Source organism: Hibiscus syriacus, unplaced genomic scaffold, assembly GCF_006381635.1.
Source record: "Hibiscus syriacus cultivar Baekdansim isolate YM2019G1 unplaced genomic scaffold, ASM638163v2 tig00000340_pilon, whole genome shotgun sequence".
Lineage (NCBI taxonomy): Eukaryota > Viridiplantae > Streptophyta > Magnoliopsida > Malvales > Malvaceae > Hibiscus > Hibiscus syriacus.
The window spans coordinates 5668194-5693355 of record NW_024061783.1 but is presented as its reverse complement, the minus strand read 5'-3'; the positions used below and the strand labels follow the sequence as shown (position 1 = coordinate 5693355).

The 25162-nt window shown below is 35.2% G+C and overlaps 1 protein-coding gene across 1 annotated transcript; it reads left to right on the top strand.

Moving 5' to 3' along the window:
- The first annotated feature begins 8762 nt into the window (after positions 1–8762).
- Positions 8763–9406, top strand: LOC120197827 (cell wall / vacuolar inhibitor of fructosidase 1-like). Its single transcript, XM_039199254.1, has one exon. It carries the CDS (start codon positions 8829–8831, stop codon positions 9294–9296), a length of 468 nt encoding a protein of 155 aa, XP_039055185.1. The 5' UTR covers positions 8763–8828; the 3' UTR covers positions 9297–9406.
- Positions 9407–25162: the final 15756 nt, after the last annotated feature.

Genomic DNA, 25162 nt, shown 5'->3' with positions numbered 1-25162 from the left:
ATGATTATTCAAGATATACAAAAGTTTATCTCCTAAGGACTAAAGATGAAGCTGAAAACTTCTTTCTTATTTATAAGGCAGAAGTTGAAAATCAGTTAGATAGGAGAATCAAACAGGTTAGATCTGATAGAGGTGGTGAATATGGATCTAATTTCTTAAAAGATATTTGTGAAAAGAATGGCATAATTCATGAAACTTCAACCCCCTATTTTCCTCAACAGAATGGTATAGCCGAAAGGAAAAATAGAACTTTAAAAGAGATGATGAATTCTTTACTAATAAGTTTAGGGTTATCTGATAACATGTGGGGGAAGCCATTCTATCGTCAACTCATATCTTGAACCGAGTTTCTCATAAGAAATTAGATTCTACCCCATATGAATTGTGGAAAGGATACGCTCCTAATTTACAATACATGAAAGTGTGGAGGTGTCTGGCTAAAGTGGGTTTGCCAGACTTTAATAAGTCCACCATCGGACCTAAAACTATTGATGCAGTGTTTATAGGGTATGCTACGAATAGTACTGCATACAAATTCATGCTTTTACAGGATTATTCTATTTGTGAGTCAAGGGATGCTGTTTTCTTTGAAAATACTTTTCCTTTAAAGAAACCGAGAATAAATATTGAAACACAAATAGAATATATTTCATCAACTTCTTCTAGTAATCCTGCTAGGTCTTCTGAACAAATTGATTTTGAGCCTAGAAGAAGTAAAAGGAAAAGAGTTGAAACCTCTTTTGAACCAGACTTTATTACTTCATTTATTTCTGAAATAAATGATTTAGACTCCATTTCAGATCCTATAGCTCAAATTTTTTTGTTAGATGAGGATCCTAAAACTTTTGAAGAAGCTATAAGATCTATCGATGGTAGTTTTTGGAAAAGCGCTGTTAATGATGAACTAGAATCGATAATGTCCAATCATACTTGGGAATTAGTTTACTTGCCTAAGGGATTCAAACCAATCTCAAATAAATGGGTCTTCCGAAAGAAACTAAGGCCAGATGGTTCGATTTAGTGGTACAAGGCAAGGTTAGTAGTCAAAGGGTTCACTCAAAGGTTTGGTTTAGACTACTTTGATACATACTCTCCCGTTACAAAAATCTCAACGATTCGTGCATTATTTGCACTAGCCTCTATTCATAAGTTGCAGGTACATCAAATGGATGTTAAGACTGCTTTCTTGAATGGAGATCTAGATGAGGAGATTTACATGGAGCAACCACTAGGTTTTGAAGCACCTGGTATGGAAGGCAAAGTCTGTAGACTCAAAAAGTCACTCTATGGACTTAAGCAGGCTCCTAAACACTGGTATGAGAAATTTCATAAAACTATTCTTAGTTTTGGTTTTGTTATGAATGGTTCGGATGCTTGTGTGTATTCGAAGATGTTTGACACTGAATGTGTTATCATAAGTCTTTATGTTGATGACATATTGATTTTCAGTTCTAACACTGAGTCCATTAACAAAGTTAAAAATTTCTTGTCCACTAAGTTTGAGATGACATATTTGGGAGAAGTAGATGTAATCTTAGGAGTCGAAGTTACCAAAACTGAGAAGGGATTTTCTTTATATCAAGCACATTATATAGAGAAAGTGTTAAAGAAATTTGACAGTTTTGATGTCGTCCCTGTTCGAACTCCTTATGACCCTAGCATACATCTAGTTAAGAATAAAAAAAGTAGCGTTTCCCAAATTGAATATGCTAAATTAATTAGGAGCTTAATGTTCTTAATGAACTATACTCGGCCTAATATTGCTTATTCTATGAGTAGACTGAGTAGGTATACTCATAATCCGAGTGGTGAGCACTGGATTGCTCTTAAACGCTTACTGAAGTATCTTAAGGGTACTTTGGATTGGAAAATTGAGTTTGTAGGGTTTCCTACAGTACTATAAGGATATTGTGATGCCAAATAGGTTTATGATAATGATGAGGTAAGCTCTACGAGCGAGTATATTTTTACTTTGGGTGGAGCAGCAATCTCGTGGAAATCATCAAAGCAGACTTGTATTGCTCGTTCTACCATGGAGTCAGAGTTTATAGCTCTTGACCTAGCTGGGCAAGAAACCGAGTGGCTTAGAAGCTTGTTAGTAGATATTATGTTATGGGGAAGACCGACTCCTCCAGTTTCATTGTTGTGTGATTCACAAGCTGCGATATGTGTGGCTAAGAACCAAATTTACAATGGTAAGAAAAGACACATTCGCATAAGACATGAATCAGTTAGACACTTAATAAAGAATGGAGTGCTCTCTTTAGAGTATGTGAAGTCGGAAAGGAACCTAGCAGATCCGCTTACCAAAGGGTTAAGTCGAAAGCTGGTCCTAGATTCGTCGAGGGGGATGAGTCTCAAGCCCATTGGTTGAGGAATTCATGGTGGATACCCAACTTAGTTATCTAAGTTCCATGTGGTCAAACGAAACCATGGAAAGACTCATAGTGCATATTCCTACTTCCTATCCCTATGACGAATAATGTGCATGCCCAGGATGAGCTTAAGTGCTCTTAATAAATTCATAGCCCAGGCTTTGGGTGGTCTTAGTGAGAAAGACTTGATGAATTTACCGATTTTGGCTGAATATCTATTCTTAATAAGTTCATAACCCAATTTGAGTGAGTATTCCTAAGTGAGAAAGAAATAATGAACTTACCAACAGAAAGGTTGAGTTTGTTAAACTCTTAATAAATTCAAATCCAAGTATTTGGATGGTTCTAGTGAGAAGGACTTATTGAATTTACCGATAAATGAGGTTGAATATTTATTCTTAATGACTTCTTAGCCCAGAGTTTGGGTGGTTCATTTATAATGAACTTGAAGAAAGTCACCATACTCTTTGTGTGGTTGAGCTTTTATAAAAGCTCTTAATTATTTCATATCACTGTTAAGGGTGGTTTATATCGAGATAAACTTGATGAAATAACCTATGTAAGTGAGAAGGGTTAGCTGCCTTCTATGAAAAATGTTGGGCCATTTTTCTAGCACACTTACTAGAATCCTGAGGTAAGATGGCCAAATATATACTATTGTATATATATATATATATCTTACACATCGAGGACTCAGGTGGATGAAGGGGTTAGTTGCGTGTTATGAGTTTACCCCCATCTTAGAAAGTTCCAGATTAGTTTCACTTATCTAAGAGAATGATTGCTCATTATCACTATGTACTAGTTCCAGATACGTTCACTAGTGCTTAAGCAACTAATCTCGCTATTGCTCTTCTGGAAAGTTTGTTTTTCGAGTTTCAGAAGAATTCTTTAGCATTAGTGGGGGAATGTTGGTAATGCTCAATCCCACATAGTGTTGGAAATACTATTGGGAATGGGTATTTATGGTTTGGATTTCCCACTTCCTTATTGAGTGAAAGAGAACAAGGGGGACCTCGCGTACCGTTGCCGTCCGTCTCGTCTCGTCTCAGCTCAGCACGGCACGACATTGCACGACACAGATCAGCTTGGCTCGGCTCGTGGTCGTGGTAATACGTGTCTTTGACACGTCCGCACAGATATTATCTTTTTAGAGAAAATTCTTGAGGAATTTCTCTTTGAAAGAAAGAAATGGAAAAATGTGAAAGATTTCAACTGATATTTATAGGCTGCTGAGGACTGTTTAAATTTAAATGATAACAACTGGTTTATGAGAGTTATCAAAAATTAAACAGCTTTTCCTAAATTAAATCAAAAATGAAGATGTATCTGGACTGATTTCCAGCTTTGTACAAAGGGGACAAGCTGTTAATATCAGGAGTTACAGGAGTTATTTGATTTAATTCCAGGGGTTACATGATATAATTTCGGGAGTTATAACAGCTGAATAATGATGCAATGAACCTGGACTATTTCTGAGTCAGGTTCATCTAGACATTTCAGCTGTTACAAAGAAGAGATTTAATCCTGAAATTTTATGGACGATTTTAACCCTATTTCTAGCCTATAAATAGAGAGCTATATTCAGCTTCTCAACTCACTCTCAACATTCAGAATTCACTCTCCAAGTGTTTTCTAAGTATTCTCTATGTGTGCTTTCTGATAAGAAGAGCAATACAATTGGCAGTCCACTCCGATTTCGGGTGTACGAAATTTAGAGCGACCATGTTAACCTCGGGGGACGGTCCGCCTACTGTAGCGATTACACACATCGAGGCGAATTCGTTTCTAAGGCATTGGTTATACCACGACACGGTTTACAAATATGTTCCTGTTAATTAATGTTTATATTTCCAGGCAGTGCTAACGGTGTAGTTTTGCAGTCTATTTTACCAACAACTCATTATTGTAAGAATGGATTCATAAGGTTTTATTTCAGATTGTCTCATTTTTCTTCTACTTATTGTGCTCTTGTAATATCTTTCATATAATGTGCTATACTCATCTCAATATAAAATAGAAGAATAGAAAAACCAAAAAATTATAATATTATAAAACAATATAAAAATTGTAATATATATATATACACACACGGGCAAGTGTTTGTTGTAGGCAATTTTATTTTGGTAAAAAGATATAGGAGATCCTTGTACTTTCGAAGAAAAAAATATGATCATCGAATTATTTTTACATTAAATGTGACCCTCTAAATCCTAACAAATCTAATGTGGCTTATCTGTCTTGTTATCAGTCATCGTGGACTGTCATGTCAGCACCGTGAATTGATACATTAACACTGTAACGATTGACGACAAAAAATATTGATCAAAGGGTCGCATTGACTATATTTTCGAGTTGGAAGACCATATTAAGTACAAAAATAATTTGAGGAACACATTAATTTTTTTTTTCAAAAATACGAAGGCCTCGTATAATTTTTAACCTTTTTTCCTTATATTCATATCTTTATCGATAAAAGGTCACTATCATCAACTTCACGATCTCAAAGCTTCATCATCTTTAACTATTATCATTATCATTCACCAAAACTCGACCATATCCTAAGTTCTAATATGTTATTATTACTAGGGGTGCTTAATGAGTTGAGCAGTGAGTTGCTTGAACCCGACTCGATAGAAACTTAGTTAATGTTTGATTTAAACTTGACTTGAGACCTTAACGAGTTGATTCGAATAAGGTCCAACTCGACTCGATAAGTTTACGAGTAGTTCATTAATTTTTTTAATATTTTTAGTAGTTCCTTAAAAAATTATTCCAGTAAAAAAATTCTGAATAATAATTACTAGTTTACTAATAGATAATAAGAAAGTAAATTACTAATTAATAATTTCTACTAATTTAATAATCTATTAATTACTAATTTACTAATTTGGTGTATTTGTAGATTGTTACGTTAGAGTTTAGACTTTAAAATTGTTTCATACACTCTTTTGATAATATTTTTGGTTAGATTTGTTAATTTATGTATATATTAAGCTCTATATAGTATTAGTATATTTTAATTATAGTTAAAAGCACATGGTTAAAATTTTTAGAGAGCTTAACGAGAAACAAATCGAGTCAAGCAATAAGTTTTTTTAATGAACACGAGTCGAGTAAAATTTTAATAAGCTTAATGAGTAACAAGTCGAGTAACAAATTTTTTTTAACAAGCACAAGTCAAACACTGAACAACTAACAATAAACTCGCTTGATACCCTCAATCATTACCTTCACCTAAACCTCGATCAAATCTAAATCCATCCTATTCTATCTACACTAAGCTTCTAAAGTCAACCCACCACTACCATTTTTCATATTTCATTGATCCCGAGCATTTGCAATTGTTGTTTTATGATTTAAACATGGAATGTATTTTGTAACAAAGGAATAAAATTGGCATTTACCATTGTTGTTTTATGATTTGAACATGGAATGTATTTTGTTACAAGGTGACAAAAAAATAACGTTGAGCAATAATGACAAACACGCACGTAATTATTTTATTTTGGGTAAACCACGCATTTAATACTTAAATTATCATTTTTGGTCCGTTTTAATACCTAAATTTTCATTTTTTTCAAAATCATATTTAACGTTTAGTTTTTGTTTCATTTTAGTAATCTGTCGTTAAAAACATAACGGATGAGCTTGTCGGCCGCCGTGTCTACAGTCGCTGGCTGTCACATCCGTTGATCGATGAACCCTAAACTTTCCACTCCACACCTTTTCTACCCCTAAACGTGATTTCGACCTTCATTTCAATAGAAAACGCCTCAATCTCTCCAAATAGACGATGGACTCTTCGATTTCTTCATCCTCTGGTCTCCATAGTCTACTGTCCGATGGGCTTGAAACTGGACTATGTTGGCCGCCTCGTCATTCTCTTGTGGTCCACCCATTCAAATTGGTTGTTTGTCCACCGAAGCTATGCAACATCAGCCCGTCCGTTAAGTTTTCTACGGCGGGGGTGCTAAAATGAAACAAAAACTAAATGTTAGGTATGATTTAAAAAAAAAAAAGTTTAGGTACTAAAACAAATCAAAACTGATAGGTTAGATACTAAACGCGTATTTTACCCTTTTATTTTTAGAGAAAACTTGTATGAAATCTGTGTATGTGTGCTTCTGTATATATAAACACGCGACCGATGTTTATTCCAGCATAATATACAAATTTTGAATAAGTGAATGAAATCAGTGGCTAGAAGCACATGGAGACAACAGTGTTAAGGGAGTCCCAGGTGCAAATGTTTTGTTTTTTTAGGATATGAAAAGAAAAAACAGTGGTTTATAGTGAAGTTCTCTTGCCTTGTATAATCCAATTAAACATAAGGTAAATTACGCATTTAGTACTTTAATTATCAATTTTGATCTATTTTAGTATCTAAACTTTTAATTTTTTCAAAATCATATCTAACGTTTAGTTTTTTGTTCCATTTTAGTATCTCATCGTTCAAAACTTAACGAGACTGCATTTTTCATGGGTAAATTAAATCATTCATCACTCAACTATCTTCTAACTCCTATTTTGGTACTAAAATTTTAAAAAAAATTCAATTTAACTACTCAACTTAAAAATGCTCATATTTTAATTACTCTAATTTATTTTATTAATATTTTTGTGACATTACAGTTTTTATTATTTTATTAATATATAATTAAAAATATAAAAAAATTTGAAAGTTAGAGTGATTAAATTAGGAGTAATTTGAAAGTTAATAATTAAATTAAAAAAATTAAACTTTAGTGACCAAAATAGGAGTGAGAAGATAGTTGAGCAATGAATGATGCAATTTACCCATAAAAAATGTGCCATGTGCAAATCACCCTTTTAGTTTTTAACAATGAAGTATTAAAATGAAATAAAAACTAAACGTCAGGTATGATTTTGAAAAAAAAATGAAAGTTTAGGTACTAAAATGGACTAAAACTGATAATTTAAGTACTAAATGCATAATTTACCCTTAAGTTTATTGGGAAGCTATTAAGGTAATCTCTTTTCTTCTATTTATTGTAAGAATGGATATAGAAGTTTTTATTTAAGACTGCCTCAACTTTCTTCTATTTATTGTCTTTAGGGATGGCAAACGGGCGGGTCGGGTGCGGATACCCCTTCCCCCATCCCCATACCCACCTACTATTTTTCAATCCACCACCCGCCCACCACCCATGATGGGTACAAATTTTCAAATCCACACCCGCCCACGCGGGTACATTTTCAAATCCATCCCCACACCCACTACCCACTAGCGACATACCCATCTAGACCCGCCTGACAACAAACTAATGAGATGTTGGAGTTGGTTCGCAGACAGTTCGTGATGGGGTAGCAGCGCATGCTTTAATTTGTCAGATGAGTGGCTCTACGAATGTTATGGAGACATATTGTAGGGAGTATGTAGTCGCAGAGCTGGATTGTTGTGTTGCTTTTGATGTTAATGCTCATAGTGCGCCTAATATGGGTTTTGAGGGGCTAAAGAACATGGAAACTGTTGCTTTTGATGTTAATGCTTATAGTACGGCTAATTTGTGTTTGGATGGGCAGCATGGGCTAAAGAACATGGAAAGTGACGTGGTTAGTAAGATTATGGGTTTAATCAAAGAGCCGAATATTTTCCTAATTAAATACCAGATTAAAGACTAAATATCCTTAATATTTAGTTAAATTATATGTTATATATTATTATATAATATTAAAATTTATAAATTAGTCTCTAAAACTACACCTAAATTCATAATGGTCCAAAATTTAATAGATATTTAGCTGGGCGGGCGAATGTGGGGCGGGTGGATGCGGGGCGGGCGGATGCAGGGTGGGTAATGTCTCAAACCCATTACCTGCCCACCACCCACGACGGGTACCACTTTATAAATCCACACCCGCCCACTACCCGCTAAAATTATACCCATCCCCGCTCCAATTAGAGCGGATGCGATGCGGAATCCACAAAACTGTACCCGTTTGCCATCCCTAATTGTCTTGTTGAGTGTGTAACACCTTTTGACAATATATAATGTACAATTGAGTTAGTTGAATAGATTTATTTATTGTGATATTCATCTCAATATATAGTAGAAAAATGGAAATACCAAGAAAAATATAATATTATATAGCAATATAAAAATTGTAATATATATATATATATATATATATATTAAGCAAATCTCTCATTGGCTCATTCCTTTATTTCAGATTGCCTCAACTTTCATTTACTTATTGCCTTGTTGAGGGTGTAACATCTTTTGACAACATATAATGTACAATTGAGTTAGTTAAATATATTTATTTAATGCGATATTCATCTCAATATATAGTAAAAAATAGAAATACCAAGAAAATATAATATTATAAAACAATATAAAAATTATAATATATTTATATGCCATCTATTTAGCTCTGTTTCACCTTTCATTTTGCTTCACTGTCTTTGCTTTTACCCTTACTTCAGCCATGGAATTGCATGGACATGGTGCCGACTTGATTCAAACAACTTGCCAAAGGACACCCTTTTACTATCTATGTGTCTCCACCCTCCGATTGGACCCTCAAAGTTCCGGTGCCGACGTAGCAGGACTAGCCAGGATCGGAGCCAATAAACTGAAGGCCAAAGCCACAGCAACACTGCCACAGATTACGGGGTTGCTTAAAGTGACCAAAGATCCCAACCTGGAGATGGCCTTGAGTGAGTATGTGGATTACTACAACGCCATTGTTAAGTACGATATCCCGGAAGCCATAGAAGCCGTCGTGAAAGGCGACCCGAAGTTCGGCGCCGAGGGCGTGAACGATGCGGCCAATGAAGCCGATGCTTGCGGGAGGAGATTCAAAACCCAACCCAAGTTTCCGATTTATGGTAGCAACAAGGTTGTGCACGATCTTTCTGTTGTTGTTGCTTCCATTGTTCAATTATTACTATGAGGATGATGAATCTTATAACAGTTCTGTGAGAAACTTAGTGCTTATTATCATATGATGTCCAATAGAAATGTATGTACAAACGTGTCGGGAATCTTATAAAAAAAAGGATAAATAGTTAAATGTCTGTGGTTTTAATGTAGGGTAAACTAAACTTATAGTACTCAAACTATCATTTTTGTTCTGTTTTAATCACTCAACTATCTTTTTTAAAAAGCATGTCTAACATTTAGTTTTGGTTTTATTTTAGTCACCTACTGTTAAAAATTAGTAATGATACTAATGTGTCAACATAAGGTAATGACACATCATCATTGAAAAAATAAAAAAATGTTGCGTCATTAATTTTGTTAGTTTTTTAACAGCGAGAGACTAAAATAAAATCAAAATGTAACGTTAAGTATGATTTAAAAATAGTAGAGTGACTAAAACGAAACAAGACTAATAGCTGGGTTACTGAACGTATAGTTTACTCCTTATTTTAACATGAAAAAAGTTGAAGTCGATGAATGATTGCAATTGAAATCATTAATTGTGATCCAGTAAGATCAATCCAACACATATCCTTAATGGAAAACGATGTCCCCCAACCATTTACAAACCCTCTCCATAAAAAATCGGATAATCAAGAAAAAAGAGAGTATATTTTATCTATTAAAAATCATTGTATGGGATGAGAATCACATATGTAGCCTCTTGAATTTATATTAAAACGTATATCATTTAATTAGACATATGTGTTTGGTAAATATTTGTTATATTTAATAATTTAAATTATTAATTTTTTAGTATAATCATCTATCTAATCTATTAATTAATTATCTATTTTTATTTGTAGTAAGAAACAATTCACGTGTACCTTAAACTGGTAGAAGCATTATTAATTATCAATTCATCTAGCATTATTAATTACATAAAAAACAATTTAAATTGTTCTATTAATAAGTTAAAGGCTTAAATTAAAATAGTTCCTTAAATTATATTTTTTTAAGTCCCTAAATTATTTTTGTTCAAAATAAGTCCTTAAACTATTATATGTAACCACTTAAAATAATTAAACTGTTTTTTGGTCAAAATGAGTCTCTAAAGTATCTATTTTTTGCTTCAAGCCCCTAAACTATTTTTTGTCAAAACAAGAACTTAATTTTGTGTGACATGTCAACATTTTATTGGTCGAAAAACATTTTTCTAAGTGAAAAATGATAGGACTTAAAATGATTAAATATAATAGTTTAAGTACTTAGTTTGACCAAAATATAGTTTAGGGGCTTAAAACAATTCCTCATAATATAGTTTAAGGATTTATTTTTACTTTAAGCCTACATTAAATATAAAAAAGAGTAATTGGAGCATTGGTGAGAAAATAAAGAATATAGTAAACAATTCCTCAGCCAATTAATTTATAATCCACTTTCATTGCAAAGATATAGTGATGTCATTTGTTTCCTTTAGATAAAGTTTGCTGCATTTGGCAATTGGCAATTGGCACTACTTGCTGATAACAACCTCAGAATTTAAGCACCAAACTTTTCAAAAGGGACCATAACTCTACATTACTTGTCTTTCTTTTCCATCCTTCATGGTGTGCAATGGTTAAATTACGATTTTAGCCCCTTTACTACACTAAACTGCATCATTTAATTCTCTCTATTTTAATTTAATATAATTTGGTCTGCTCCACTTTTTTATTATTATTATTGAATCTAAATTGGTAATATCATTAGTTGTTAGCATTAAAGTGAAAAGCTAATTTTTTTATTTATTCAATCACTCAATTGGAGTCGTTTCAAAATTTAGTTTATTATGTTTAACTAATAAATATTTACACGCCATTCAAATGGTTAAAGTTATTTCTAGGCTTAAGGTTATAAAATTAAAGTCAATGATCTTTTTTACAATAATTAAGTAATTTATAAAAAAAAATTACCAATTGACCTCTCAAACTTTATAATTGCATCATGTAAGCCCTTTGACTAAAAGATATCATATTTGGTAGTTATTATTGTTGATGTGGTGAGTAAATGTACTAACATAGAGATCTTTAAGTCAATGGTAACATGTCAAAGGGGTTTAGTTTAGTTTTTTTTTTAAATCTTGAAGATTTAATTATTTTTTTAATATCAGAGATCATATTTAATCCTCAAGAAAAAAAATAAAAAAATTAGAAAATTATTAAAAATAAAAATATAAAAGATTTATTTAAAATTTGGAAAATACGAGAAATTCAAAAAAAAAACTTTTAAAAGAATTGGAATATTAAAAATAAGTGAAAATACAAAAAATAATAACACTATTAAAACCTTTTTCTTTCCATTACATATTTGACTATACATCTACTCTTGTGACACTTTTTTTTTGCTCTTGTGACACATTTTCTCTCTGCTCTTGTGGCACGTTCTTTTCATCTCTCTCTGATTTTCTCCCATGAATTACTTTGTAATCACCAATTTTAGTTATTTATGTTTAAGTCCAAGTATGTATATATAAAATGAAACTCAATTTATATAAGCATACTCAAATTAATAGTCCATAAAAAGTCCACTTTACAAAACCACAAATAAATAACCCATAGTATGCTTACATTTTTCTAAACTCATTACAAATCAATGGTTATTTGTGTTGAGTTCATATAAAAATCCAATACCATACATTTAGAGGCCCAAATGTGAAAGACCAAGAAATTTATGGTTATGTGATGACCCTAACGATCTTTACTATCAATTATTCAATTCAAACGATCCAATGGTTCACGATTAACCCTAACTTTCTAGGTTCTATAATCCCAAAGTCTTTGCAACATCTTTTTTAAGAAAATTTCTAAGATATTATCAAACTGCCTAAAATCAACACTTGATATGTGTTGATGAAGCCTAGTGTGTCACCGTCCTTGGAATTTGATTATCGATAACATCATTACAACCTATGTAATTCTATTTTCAAGAAGAGAAGATCAGGCATAAATGATTTTTCTCTCTTAAATTAGTCATGAGCAAGGCTTATGGCCGCATAAAATTGAGGTTTATCAAACATGTTATGTATAAAATGGGTTTTTCGATCTAATTGGTGAATTTTGTTATGAACCGTCACTACTGTGTCAAATTCAATGGTGATGAAATGGCCTTTTGAGTGATGTTTTCCTTCTATCGAGGGGGCTACGACAAGGCGACCCCCTAGGCCTTTATTTATTCCCCCTTTATGGAAAAAAAGGTGTGCCTCAGAGACCGACACTTTAAAAGGAGCTCGTGTAGCAAGAGGTGCGCCTTTAATTACCTATCTTGATTTTATTAAAGATAGCCTTTTTTTTTTAAAAATGTTTCAGTTATGAGTGCCCACACAATAATGACTTTATTGGACCACTATGTTGCTTACTCCAAACAATTAATCAATTATGAGAAATCCAATATGTCTTTCAACACAAATGTTAGTGAAAAAGAATGATTTTCTTTTTTCCTAGGAGTCATTGAAAGTTAAGATGTAATGCACGAATCCCGGGTTAGTAGTTATGAGTTAACTCGAGTGAACCTTAGAATAAACCCAAGTTTGAGTGGATTTGGGTTTGGTTTGAGCCCAACATGAGTTAAAGAAAAGGTATTTTTAATTGGTGGTTGAAACTTGGAGGACTAAAAGAGTAATTATATATTTTTTGAAACGAAGGCTAAAAACCCATTAATTTAGGTGATCTCACGTCTGACACCTATTTTTTCAACTCTCTTTGGTCTCTTCTCCTTGCTACAAGCCTTTATCTTCTTCCTTGGTAACCTAGAGAAAGGTAGTAACTTGGTGACCTAGCAAGCTTGGTCTAAGACTCTAAAGGTAAGAATCATAACCTACTCATCTCAAGTTTCATTTCAAGCCCTTAATCTCTTCATTTCTTTAAGGTAGCCAAAAGTGGGTTTAGAAACTCATAGTAAACTAAGCCATTTTTTAGATATTCAAGCCTCAAGAAACATTCTAAACTTCTCAACAATGTTATTAACACTTGTGGTTGATTCTTGCCTAGTGAGAGAAGTTGGAGAAAGTTTCAAGGCTAGGGGAAAGGAAAAGCTCACTCTTGGTTGAACCTTGGGTGTTTTCAGCAGCTTAGGAAATCAAGGTAACTCACTTCTAACTCAACTCTACTACATTGTAGATCACTAGGTGAGTTTGTTAGCTTGCATGAGTCATGAAGCATGCTCATGGTAGATTTTAGTGTTTTGGTGTTTTCAACATGTTTAAAGACTTATTATGACCCCTATTATCAGATATAATACTCTAATAACATTTGGGAACCTCGTTAGGACATTTAGGAGTTTTATAAAAGTGTTTTCCCCAAAATAGGGTGTTAATAGGCACGAGTATCGGTATTAAAAGAACAATACTAATATTATTTTTCAGATGCTAGAAACAAATGGGATTTTGGGTTAGAAGTATCGATACTCATGCAATGGGTATCGATATATAGGTAAGGTATCAATACTCATACGGTGGTATCAATAATAGGTTTACTCAGCACATTCCAATAGCCATTTTTGGTATTGGTACTCATGGGAGTATCGATACTTAGGTATTTTTTAAAATATCAAAGCCAAATTGGGTATTAATACTTAGGGAAGTATAAATACCTTAGACCAGGAGTATTGATACTCAAACTAGAGTATCGATATTAGCCTTTTTCTATCAACCTTTAACAAGCCAGTAGTATCGATACCCAAAGGTTAGTATTGATACCCAAAGACCAACACTGATACTAAGGGGCTTAGTATCGGTACCCACAAACAGTTTTGGGTAAGAAACCCAAGAGTTTTAAGGGATAGAATTGAGAGACCCAATAATATCATAACATCATTAAATAAAACTACAAGAAAGAACAATAATAAACTCAGAACAGTTAGAAACAATAACAACCCATATGACATAAAACTAGCCTTGTTAGATGCTCAGGACACATACATGACACCCGAGTTACTTAGCTGATATAATCATATAGTTGGATATCCCAATCAGTGCCAAGGTATTTAAGCTACCAGCTCAGTGCAGATGCCTCAAGACTCAACAGAGTAAGTTGGCAGGGTGTACTTTTTGATGCAGTTTCGGATCTCACCCCAGGTACCCAAGGGTATATAGGAAGGTTAGAGGGGTGTGAGCTCCGATATGCAGAACCCTCAGCCATACCATGATGCCAACCTTACCATGTCATATCAGTATTCTCTTATGTCTTCATACATATGCCTCTAGCATGCACATTTAGTGAATACATGTAGTATAGTATTGTTATTAGTGTGACACTGAGCTCGTAAGCGTTGAGAATGTGTTTTCGTGCGTATGTTCTTAGGAGGCCATCCATGGAGCGTTATCGTCACTAGATATTCCAGCACAACCAAGGCATCAGAGCACGTCTTGATTTGTATTAAAGGGCATGTACTATTGTAGTCCCTTTTTGTATTCGATTATAACTCTATTTTGATTTAAACTTAGTGAATTTATTTTGGATTATTTGGGAGCTCCCCCATATTTGTAAACTTAAATTTATTATGTCTTTTATTTTATCAGTATGAATGGTTATTTTATAATGATTACACTTTATTTAAAAAGAAAAGTTTTGGATTAGCCACTTTGATGGTCCCATATGACATCATAATCCATGGATCTTCAAGTCAGATTGGATTAGAGTCTTACATTTAATAGTGTCAGAGCATCGAGTTAGTCGTTCCTAAGACTCGCGGGTTAGAGTCAGTCAGCTTCTATACAAGTACAAGCCTCTAGAGAGTCAAGAGTACTTTAAAGATTGGAATGACGATAATAACCTAAATTACTTTCTAATTTCATAGAAAACCTATAAAAAACGATCAAATATACAATCAAGACGGTAGAGATGAGAGTCATGCATCCATAGCAGTCAACACCAATAATGAGTTTGTCCCAGAAACAGACTAGCAGGATGTACCCGTAGACGCAGGGGTTGACGAGGTGACCTTTTTTAGAGACCTCACCTCAACTCTTAGACAGATCGTTAGGTCATACCTATTACCTCAATTGCACCACCTCCCCTACCAACACCTCTATCCCAGCCTGTAATAGTGCATCAGGAGTCTCTAATAGAGAGACTTCACATATACAAGACCACTGATTTCCATGGTTCAAGGGAGATAATCTCATAATAGTAGACCACTGGCTTAGGGAGACTCTTTGCACCCTTTAATAGATCAAGAGTGACACCATTGACTGGTGAGAGACGATAAAGCTGTAACTAGAGCCAGAGAGGCAGACATAAGAGGTTTTTTTTCTGAGTTTAAACATAAATACATGGGAGAGTCTCACACCGATTATCTGAAGGAGCAGTTCTTGCATTTAGCTCAGGGGTCGCTTTTAAATGGAGTATGAGCAAGAGTTTCTTAGACTAAGTAGGTACGTGATGAGTTTTCAGAATCGGTAGTATTCGCTCATTAATTCTTTGATCTTATGGATTTATTACTGCTTATTTGGTTGTGTTATGCTTATTTTTGTACAGGGCCTTACTTTCCAGAATTAGTGGTAAATAGGGCGCATTCTTCATGTTTTTTTTATTATTTGGTCATGGCTGGAGACATGGGCATGACTCTGGGCATGACACGGTCTGACGTGGCAGTTTCTAAAAGGTCCAATCAGCGGTAGTTTTCTAGAAGATCTAGTCAGCGCGCCTTATGGAAGATGGACGAGCATAGTTGCATTAGGAGACTTGTTTAAAGTTTGAATTTACAAAAAACAATTATCTTTAGGATTATTTTATTTTAATTTCTTTGTTTATGTCTAGGTTTTTAGAGGATATAAATACCCTCTTGGGGTAAGCCTTATTTCACAACTCAGATTACAATATTCTTTTCTTTCTAGTTTTATAAAAGTTCTCTCATTTATTTTATTTTCCAAGTTTTTAGATTTTTACTTTAATTTTTTAAGCTTTGTTTTTTTAAATATGCTAAGTATGACTTTTTTCATGCTTAGCTAATTTTCTCATAAGCCAAGAGCTGAAGAAATGACTCAATTCCAACGGGAGAATTGAAAAAGGCCCTTAATATCTTCGGAATATCTCTCTCAATCTATACGCTTATTTTTCAAAGTCAAAATAGTTTTCAAAATCAATGATTGACTTTGGTCAAGATGTTGTTGCGATTAAATGTGTGGGAGGAAGGATCGATTTATTAAAAACACATTCGACTTCCTCAGAACACACTCGGCGAGATAGCTTTGCGAAGAAGGAAATGAGATCGGAATTAGCGGCTATTGAAGTAACAATCCGAGTCGGTCACCACGAACTTAACGATAATTGATCTACGACAATTGATATTGATTAGATCAGTTCCCGAAGCCAGAATCAAAGATTGCCTTGGGTATTTGGTATGAAAAATAGAGTCACATGGATAGCCCTTGTAGACAAAGTAACCGATGTGAATCCCGAAGGGAAAATATAATTCGATGATCTGAAAGAAATTGAGTCAAAGCGAAGCTTGAGGTTGTTTTTACCATATCCATTTACAATCTTTACTCTCATATTTTTACTTTAATTGCCTTCATTTATTTAATCTCTTTTACTACTTAATCGCATTTTAAACAAAACCCCTATTACTTTTCACTTGGTTGAAACCATTCAAACAGAAATTTAGAATTTTACCAAGTCCATGATGATCAACCCTTACTTCTCTTTACTACAAATTTCTTTATTTATTAACTGAGAAGAAGGAATTTTATTTGACATCAAAATGACAGTTGTCAAATTGGCATCGTTGCCGGGGATTTCGCCAATGTTACTAATTTTTGTTTGCTTTTGATTTATGACAAGGACAAATCTGGGCGCATTAGCAGAGTACGACCCAGAAATCGAAGCCAGATCTAGGAGACTTCACGCACAGACGCTTCGGGAAAGAAGGAGATAACAATCAAATCCAGAATCAGAATCAAATTCAGGTGAATCCTTTAATACAAAATCAATTCTGATGGTTGATCATACTATCAGAGAGTTAGCCGCGGCACCCACTGAACAAGAGCCTTTGTGCATTAAGTTTCCCCAAGGTGAAACTCCATACCAGTTAAAAAATGGCCTTATTGATCTCCTCCCTACATTGTGTGGATTTCTAAATGATAATCCACACAAACATCTCACGGAATTTCACATAGTCTGCTCCAGCATGAGACCACAAGGAGTAACTGAGGACCAAATCAAACTTAGAGCTTTTCGTTTTTCCTTAGCCAATTCAGCTAAGGAGTGATTATTTTATCTACCCCCTAATTCTATTACTACACAAGCTCAAATGGCTCGTCTTTTTCTTGACAGGTTTTTCCCTGCGGCGAAAGTCAGTGAACTACGAAGGAGAATACTTGGAATCAAGAAGCATGATGGAGAATCACTTTATGACTATTGGGAGAGGTTTAAAAAGTTATGTGCTAGTTTCCCACAACATGGGTTAACTGAACAAACACTCATTCAATACTTTTATGAAGGATTAACTCCCATGGAAATGAAGATGATCGATATTGCCAGCGGTGGAGCCTTAGTAAATATGACTCCTACTGGGGCTAGGGATTTAATTTCCACAATGGCTACAAATTCCCAACAATTCCGCACAACTAATGAACCTCCTCGAAGGGTTCATGAGATAAGTTCATCTTCTTTGGAAAATAAGATAGATAAATTAACTGAAGTAGTCAACTCTCTTGTTGCAAGAAAGACATGACCAAACATATTATGTGGAATATGTGCATTGTCTGATCATCCAACAGATGGTTGTCCACTGATCCAAGATGACACAACAGCTCAAGTCAATGCAGTCAGGAACTTTCCAGGACCTCCCCAAAGATATTACAATTCCTATGGCAATACTTACAACCCAGGATGGAGGGATTATCCGAATTTCAGTTATGCTCAAGGTTATCACGCAAGACCACCTCCACCACCAAAATAACCGTAGAAGACATCATTAGAGTTAATTTTTGAGAGATTAGCATTTTCCCAGGAAAAATTCCAGATTCGTAATAAAGCCCACTTACAAGAGATAGACAAACAGATAAGCCAATTGGCTCAAACAGTAGACCGCTTGGAATCACAAGGTAAACTTCCATCTCAAACCGAGGTAAACCCAAGGGAGAATGTCAGTTCCATCATTATTCGGAGTGGTACAGTAGTGGCGCCGCCTGTTCCATCAGATGAAGCAGTCCAAAAAGAGAAGAAGATTGTTGATTCAAGATCCCAAAAGAATAGTAACGAAGAACAAACAGATCCAACACTATCACCATATGACGTGCCACCACCTTTCCCATAAAGGTTAGATAAAAGGGATAAACAAGCTGAGGAAAAGGAAATACTAGACGTACTTCAGAAGGTAGAAGTTAACATACCTCTCCTTGAGGTTATCTGAAAGGTTCCAAGGTATTCCCGATTTCTGAAGGATCTTTGTACGACAAAGAGGAAGCTTACTGGGGTCGAGAAGGTGAATTTGGGAGAACATGTCTCAGCTATCTTCCAATAAAAGTTACCACCGAAGCTGAAAGACCAAGGTTTATTCGCAATACCCTATAAAATTAGTAAAATTAGGATAAAACGAGCCATGTGTGACCTTGGCGCCTATATTAATGTAATGCCTCTATCAGTTTACAAAATGATTACTAAGAAGCCTTTGAAGGATATAAAGATCTCAATTCAGCTTGCCGACAGATCGATGATCTATCCAGAATGACTATTAGAGAATGTATTGTTGGAGGTAAATGACTTAATATTTCCCGTTGATTTTTATATAATCGACATTGAGAATGATCGTGCAAGCACATCTTCTGATATCCTGTTAGGGCATCCTTTCCTAAGTACCACACACATGAAAATTGACGTAAGAAGCGAAATTTTAACCATGGAATTTGACAGTGAAATCGTTAATTTGATGTGTATAAGGCAATGAGATTTCCTGACAAAGTGGAAAGTATAAATTCTATTGATATAATTGATCCTTTGGATGATGAATTTTTAAGGACTAATTTTTCCTTTGATCTATGCTGGGAGCTAGAAGATCATGATGAGAACATATACTCTGATTATACCGAATTGAATTTGATTTCTTCTAAGCCTAAAGTTTTACCCTCTATTTTGCAGGTGCTTGAAGTTTAATTGAAACCATTGTCGGATCACTTGAAATACGCCTTCCTCGGAGCAAACAATACTTTTTCAGTGATCATATCGAAATGATTGTCCGAGGAGGAAGAAAAATATTTAATAATGGTTTTATGCACACACAAGGAGGCTATAAGATAGAGCATCGCTGACATAAAAGGGTTAAGTCCATCCACTTGTATACAAAAAATTAAAATCGAAGAAGGTGCAAAACAGACACGTGAATGATAACATCAGCTTAATCCACCAATAATGGAAGTGGTAAAAAATGAGATACAAAAACTCCTTGATGCTGATATTATATATCCAATTTCAGATAGTAAATGGGTAAGTCTGATACATGTAGTTCCTAAAAAAAAGGAGTTACTGTGATCAAAAATTCTGAGGGAGAATTTGTACCAACACGAGTTCAGAATGGGTGGAGAGTCTGCATCGATTACAGGAAGTTAAATTCATTAACTCGAAAAGACCATTTTCCTATTCAATTCATAGATCAAATGATAGAAATGTTAGCTGGTAAAACTCACTATTGTTGTCTTGATAGATTTTTAGGTTTCTTCCAAATTCCAGTAGCACCTGAAGATCAAGCAAAGAGGACATTCACATGCCCCTTCGGCACCTTCTCTTACCGACGAATGCCTTCCGGACTTTGCAATGCACCTGTTATGTTCCAAAGGTGTATGATTAGTATTTTTTCTAATTATATTGAGAAAGGTATTGAAGTCTTCATGGATGACTTCACTGTTTACGGTAATTCATTCAATGAGTGTCTATTAAACTTGACAAATGTGTTGCGTCGGTGCCTAGAATTTAACCTTGTTTTGAATTATAAAAAGTGTCATTTTATGGCTGATAAAGGTTTAATTCTAGGCCATATTGTTTCTTATAAAGGAATTGCGGTAGATAAAGCAAAAATTGATATAATATGTTCACTTCCTTACCCTACTACGGTGAGGGAAATTTGTTCTTTCCTTGGTCATGTAGGTTTTTACCACAGGATCATTAAAGATATTTTCCAAGGTGGCGCAACCATTGTACGAGTTGTTACAAAAGGATAAAATTATCAATTTCGACCAACAATACCGAGAATCATTTGAGGTTTTAAAGGAAAAGTTGGTTTCGGCACCATAGTCTAACCGCCAAATTGGGATTTTCCTTTCGAAGTCATGTGTGATGCTTCGGATGGAAGTGTTGGAGTCATGCTCGGACAAAGGATTGGGAAAGAGCCTCACATTATCGCCTATGCATTTCGTACCTTAGATTCTTCACAACAGAATTATTCAACAACCGAAAAAGAATTATTCGCTATTATTTTTGCATTAGATAAGTTTAGATCGTATCTTCTTGGCACTAAAGTTTTTGTTTTCTCTTATAATGTAGCCTTGAAGTACTTGCTTAGAAAAAAAGAGGTGAAACTACGACTAATCTGTTGGATCTTACTCCTCTAAGAATTTGATTTGGAAATCAAGGATAAGAAAGGTTGTGAGAATTTGGTGGCCGATCATTTAATCCGACTTCCAATCTCTATAGTTGATCCTCCCGTTCGTGAGGATTTCCTGGAGGAAAGCTTGATGATGGCGCAGAAGTCAATGCCTTGGTTCGTAGATATAATTAATTACTTAGCTACAGGTAAATTACCATCTGATTTGACGAGAGCATAAGTAAACCATATTAAAAGAGAATCTCGTTTCCTCACTTGAGATGATCCGTATCTTTGGAAGCATTGTTCAGACTAGGTAATCCGACAATGTGTTGTTGAAAATGAGTTAAGCTCAATTTTAAATTTTTGTCATTCTTATTCGTATGGTGGACATTTCGGACTAAAGCAGACTACTCATAAAATTTTGGAATGTGGATTCTTTTGGCTTCATATTTTCCGTGATGCTTACTTATTTTGCAAATCATGTGATAATTTCCAACGTGCGGGTAATTTGACTCGAAGAAATGAAATGCCTCTTAATTCTATTAATATATGCAAAATATTTAATGTTTGGGGACTCAACTCTATGGGTCCTTTTATTTCTTCCTTTGGAAATTGTTATATCATTCTTGCGGTTGACTATGTTTCGAAGTGGGTAGAAGCTAAAGCCACTCGAAACAACGATGCCAAAAAAACTGTTCAATTTTTTAAAAAAAAGTATTTTTTTCCAGGTTTGGCACACTTAGAGCGATAATAAGCGACCGTGGCACACACTTCATTAATCGGGTAATTGATGCACTTATGAAAAAGATTGGAGTAAGTCACCGAATTGCCACGGTTTATCATTCGCAAACGAACGGACAAGCAGAAATTTCACATCGTGAAGTAATGACGATTCTTGAAAAAATAGTCAAGCCAAATTGCAAGGATTGGAGATTGAAATTGATCGATGCTTTATGGGCTTATCGAACTGCATATAAAGGACCTATCGACATGTCGCCATATCGCCTTATATTCAGTAAGCCATGTCATTTAACAGTCGAGCTAGAAGACAAGGTATATTGGGCTTTAAAGCAATGTAATATGGATTTGGAGGTGAAACACGAAAGCTACATATACATGAATTTGAGGAAATTCGGAGATATACTTACAACAACTCCAGAATATATATAGACAAAACAAAAGCATTTCATGATCGAAAAATTGTTTTTAAATCTTTTCTGTCGGACAAAAAGTTCTTATTTTTAATTCAAAGTTAAAACTTTTTGCAGGTAAACTTCGATCGAAATGGAGAAGACCTTATACGGTAATTGATTTTTTTTCTCATGGCGCAGTCGAACTTGAAGATGGTTCGAGGACTCGATTTAAAGTCAATGGACACAAAATTAAATCGTATTATGTGAATAGCCAAGCTTGCCTAATTGAAGATCTCGACTTAGAAGAACCTGTAGTCTGAATCAGGTCGTCAAGCTAACGACGTTAAACAAAAGCACTTCATGGGAGGCAACCCATTGTTTTTAATTTCGTTACATTTTCATTTTCAAATTTTATTTTTATTTCGATTAAGCACGTTTTATTTAATTTTTATTATTATTTTGCAGGAACCAAATGTTTTCTAAACTTAAATGAAGAAGATTTGCGAAATTATCATCCGAAAAGTGCCTTATTCGAACCCCAGGAGCAGTGTAAAGTCGTACAAAGCAGTGTAGTGTCGATACTGGTAAGGCAATATCGATACCATGAAAATAGAACCTCAAAGTAGTATCGATACTCCTTTAATAGTATCGATATCATTGTTTTCCTACGGCACATGTTAGAACACTTCTAAGGAGACCGGCGCATGTTAGCAAAACCCAATGTGTTTTCCTTTTTTTTATTAACATTCTGCCGCCTACCCCAATCCACCAATCCCATCATTATTTTACTTTGACCATAGACCCTACCTCCATCTCTATCTTTATTAATTTCAAATTTACTTTTACACTCACTTTTACTCTCATCACCAAAATAATTTCATTTAAACTCCAACACCCCCACTTACGGCAGAAAACAAATTCAACCCAACCCCTTTCATCTTCTCCAAACCGATTGCCTCTCCCCAACAATACGCTTCCATCATTTCTTCCTCTCCTCACTGTCATAGAACTTACCAAACCACTACGCTCTCAATAACATGCTCACTCCACGATAGTACGCACAAGGAACCAACTGGACAACGTCGTCGCTCCTCTGCCTGCCGTCCTTGGCAGACACCGTCGTATCAATGCACTGGCTTTTTTTTCCATACCAAGTGACTCCGACTTCGTTCCACAGCCACCCCCTATTCTCCCCACGTGAGGCCATGGCCATGCTCCAACCGCTCTATCTTTGTCGTATCATTCGGCGTTTGCGCCAACCGCCTCGTTACGCCCCAGGCCGAGCATCTCTCGTCGTCCATCACCACCGTGCTCCCCATTTCCATCGTTCCACTCAATGTCGACTGTAGGAATGTTATCTTCTTATTTGCGATCGTCGGGCTTCCCATCGTGTTCAATGCATTTGGCGGCTTCGGATGGCATCCAAGAGGTAAACTATAATCCTATTACTGTTCAACCTTTGCTGATGTACCATCTAATTTATGATTTTACAGAGGACTTCAACCCTGGTTTTCCACCCTTGAATATCTCATACGACATCGAGCTCACGGCAACAACCTGGGAAATATGCTTCACCGGCCCGATCCTCTAGCCCGGGTGCTGCCCCTGCTCATGACAGTCAACCACCTACCCATGAGAATCCCTAGCGCAACTGACGGGGTCAAACGTATATTGTCCCTGTTGAAGAAACTCTACATGGTTACTTGCAATTTTCAGACGACGAATTGGTGTGTTTTGAGTCGGTAAGACACTGTCCTTTCTGTATAGGTAAATATATTATGACTCGAAATTTAGAAACCTTGTATTTACGTGAGTCTGTCCATACGTATTTTGCTGCTATTGGTTGGACTTTATATCTGATGATTAATTGTGGAACGTTTTATGAACTTGTCTTTGAATTTTACGACACTTTTAATTTTTCGCCGAATCGTCTTCTTAATGTTAATTTGCCTGATGTGGTTACTTTCTGACTATGCGGAAATTATTTTTCAATGTCTATTTCTGAATTTAATCTTGCTATGGGGTTCATGATGGATGTCATGAATTATGTGTATTTGACTGCTTTACTTGAGATTCCGCAAGACTTCAATGCTGATATGGCCTATGAGACACTTACCAGCTGGGCTGGCTATACGTTCAACATTCACTCAACTCGAGCTCATCTTATCCACGACCCAACTTTGCGCTCATACATCATTTTCTCGCCTACAATTATTCTGGTCGGAATGACTCGTCTTCCTCTTTGAGACGAGTGGAAGTTTTCTTTTTATGGTGCATGTCAGCCGTCCAGCGGGTGAACTTGGGATTTTGGTTTGCTCGGGTATTTGAGATCGTTATTCGATTTAATCGCCCAGTTATCCTTGGCTCTTACATTACTCATTTAGCCTCTCCCATCGTTAATTTTGATGTAATACGCCACAAGGTTTACTTATATTTTTTTTTACAGATGCTTTGGATGAGCGATGCTTGGATTCGATGGGCCTACTTGCTGGAACCCCGAGCGTACCATACTTTATTCCACCGGGTGTCTTCACTCCTTGCCGCGAGCAAGTTTTCGTTCGCCGTAATACGCCATAACCATCACCTGCAGCACCTTGCCCAGATATGCAGTCTCAAATGTATGAAGTATACAACCACATCCATTCCATTGAGAAGAACATTACTGAGATTCTTTCCTATCTCTGTCTTAGCGCCTCCCATCGCGGCCGAGGCCGTGGTCAACATTAAATACGGGGAGTACTCTATTCCAACTTTTGTACTTTAATTTTACTTTTTGAGGCAAAACACTTTAAGTGAGAGGGAATAAAGTGTAGGTTGAATTTCCACTTGCTTATCTTTATGTTTTGATGCTAGTATGTGTTGGTTGGATTTACGGAAATTTCATTGAATTTCTTTGTCTTGTTGAATATTTTTGGAATGCTATGATTGTTTGGGAACACATGATTGTTTAGGTTAGAATGCTCTTGATAGTGAATACCATGAATTGTTATCAAGGATATTCCATGATTTTTTTGGTTGAAATGTGCTTAGCTCAATGCATGACAACAATTTGGTGAGATTTGAGCCTTTATGAGCATATCATTTTGCTCTTATTTTTTTGGATTGAGTGTGTCGAATTTGAATTGGTATTCTAGAACATGCATTTTAAATACTGTCGAGATTACACATGAACATGATGCTTAAAGATGATTTGGGCACCATAGGA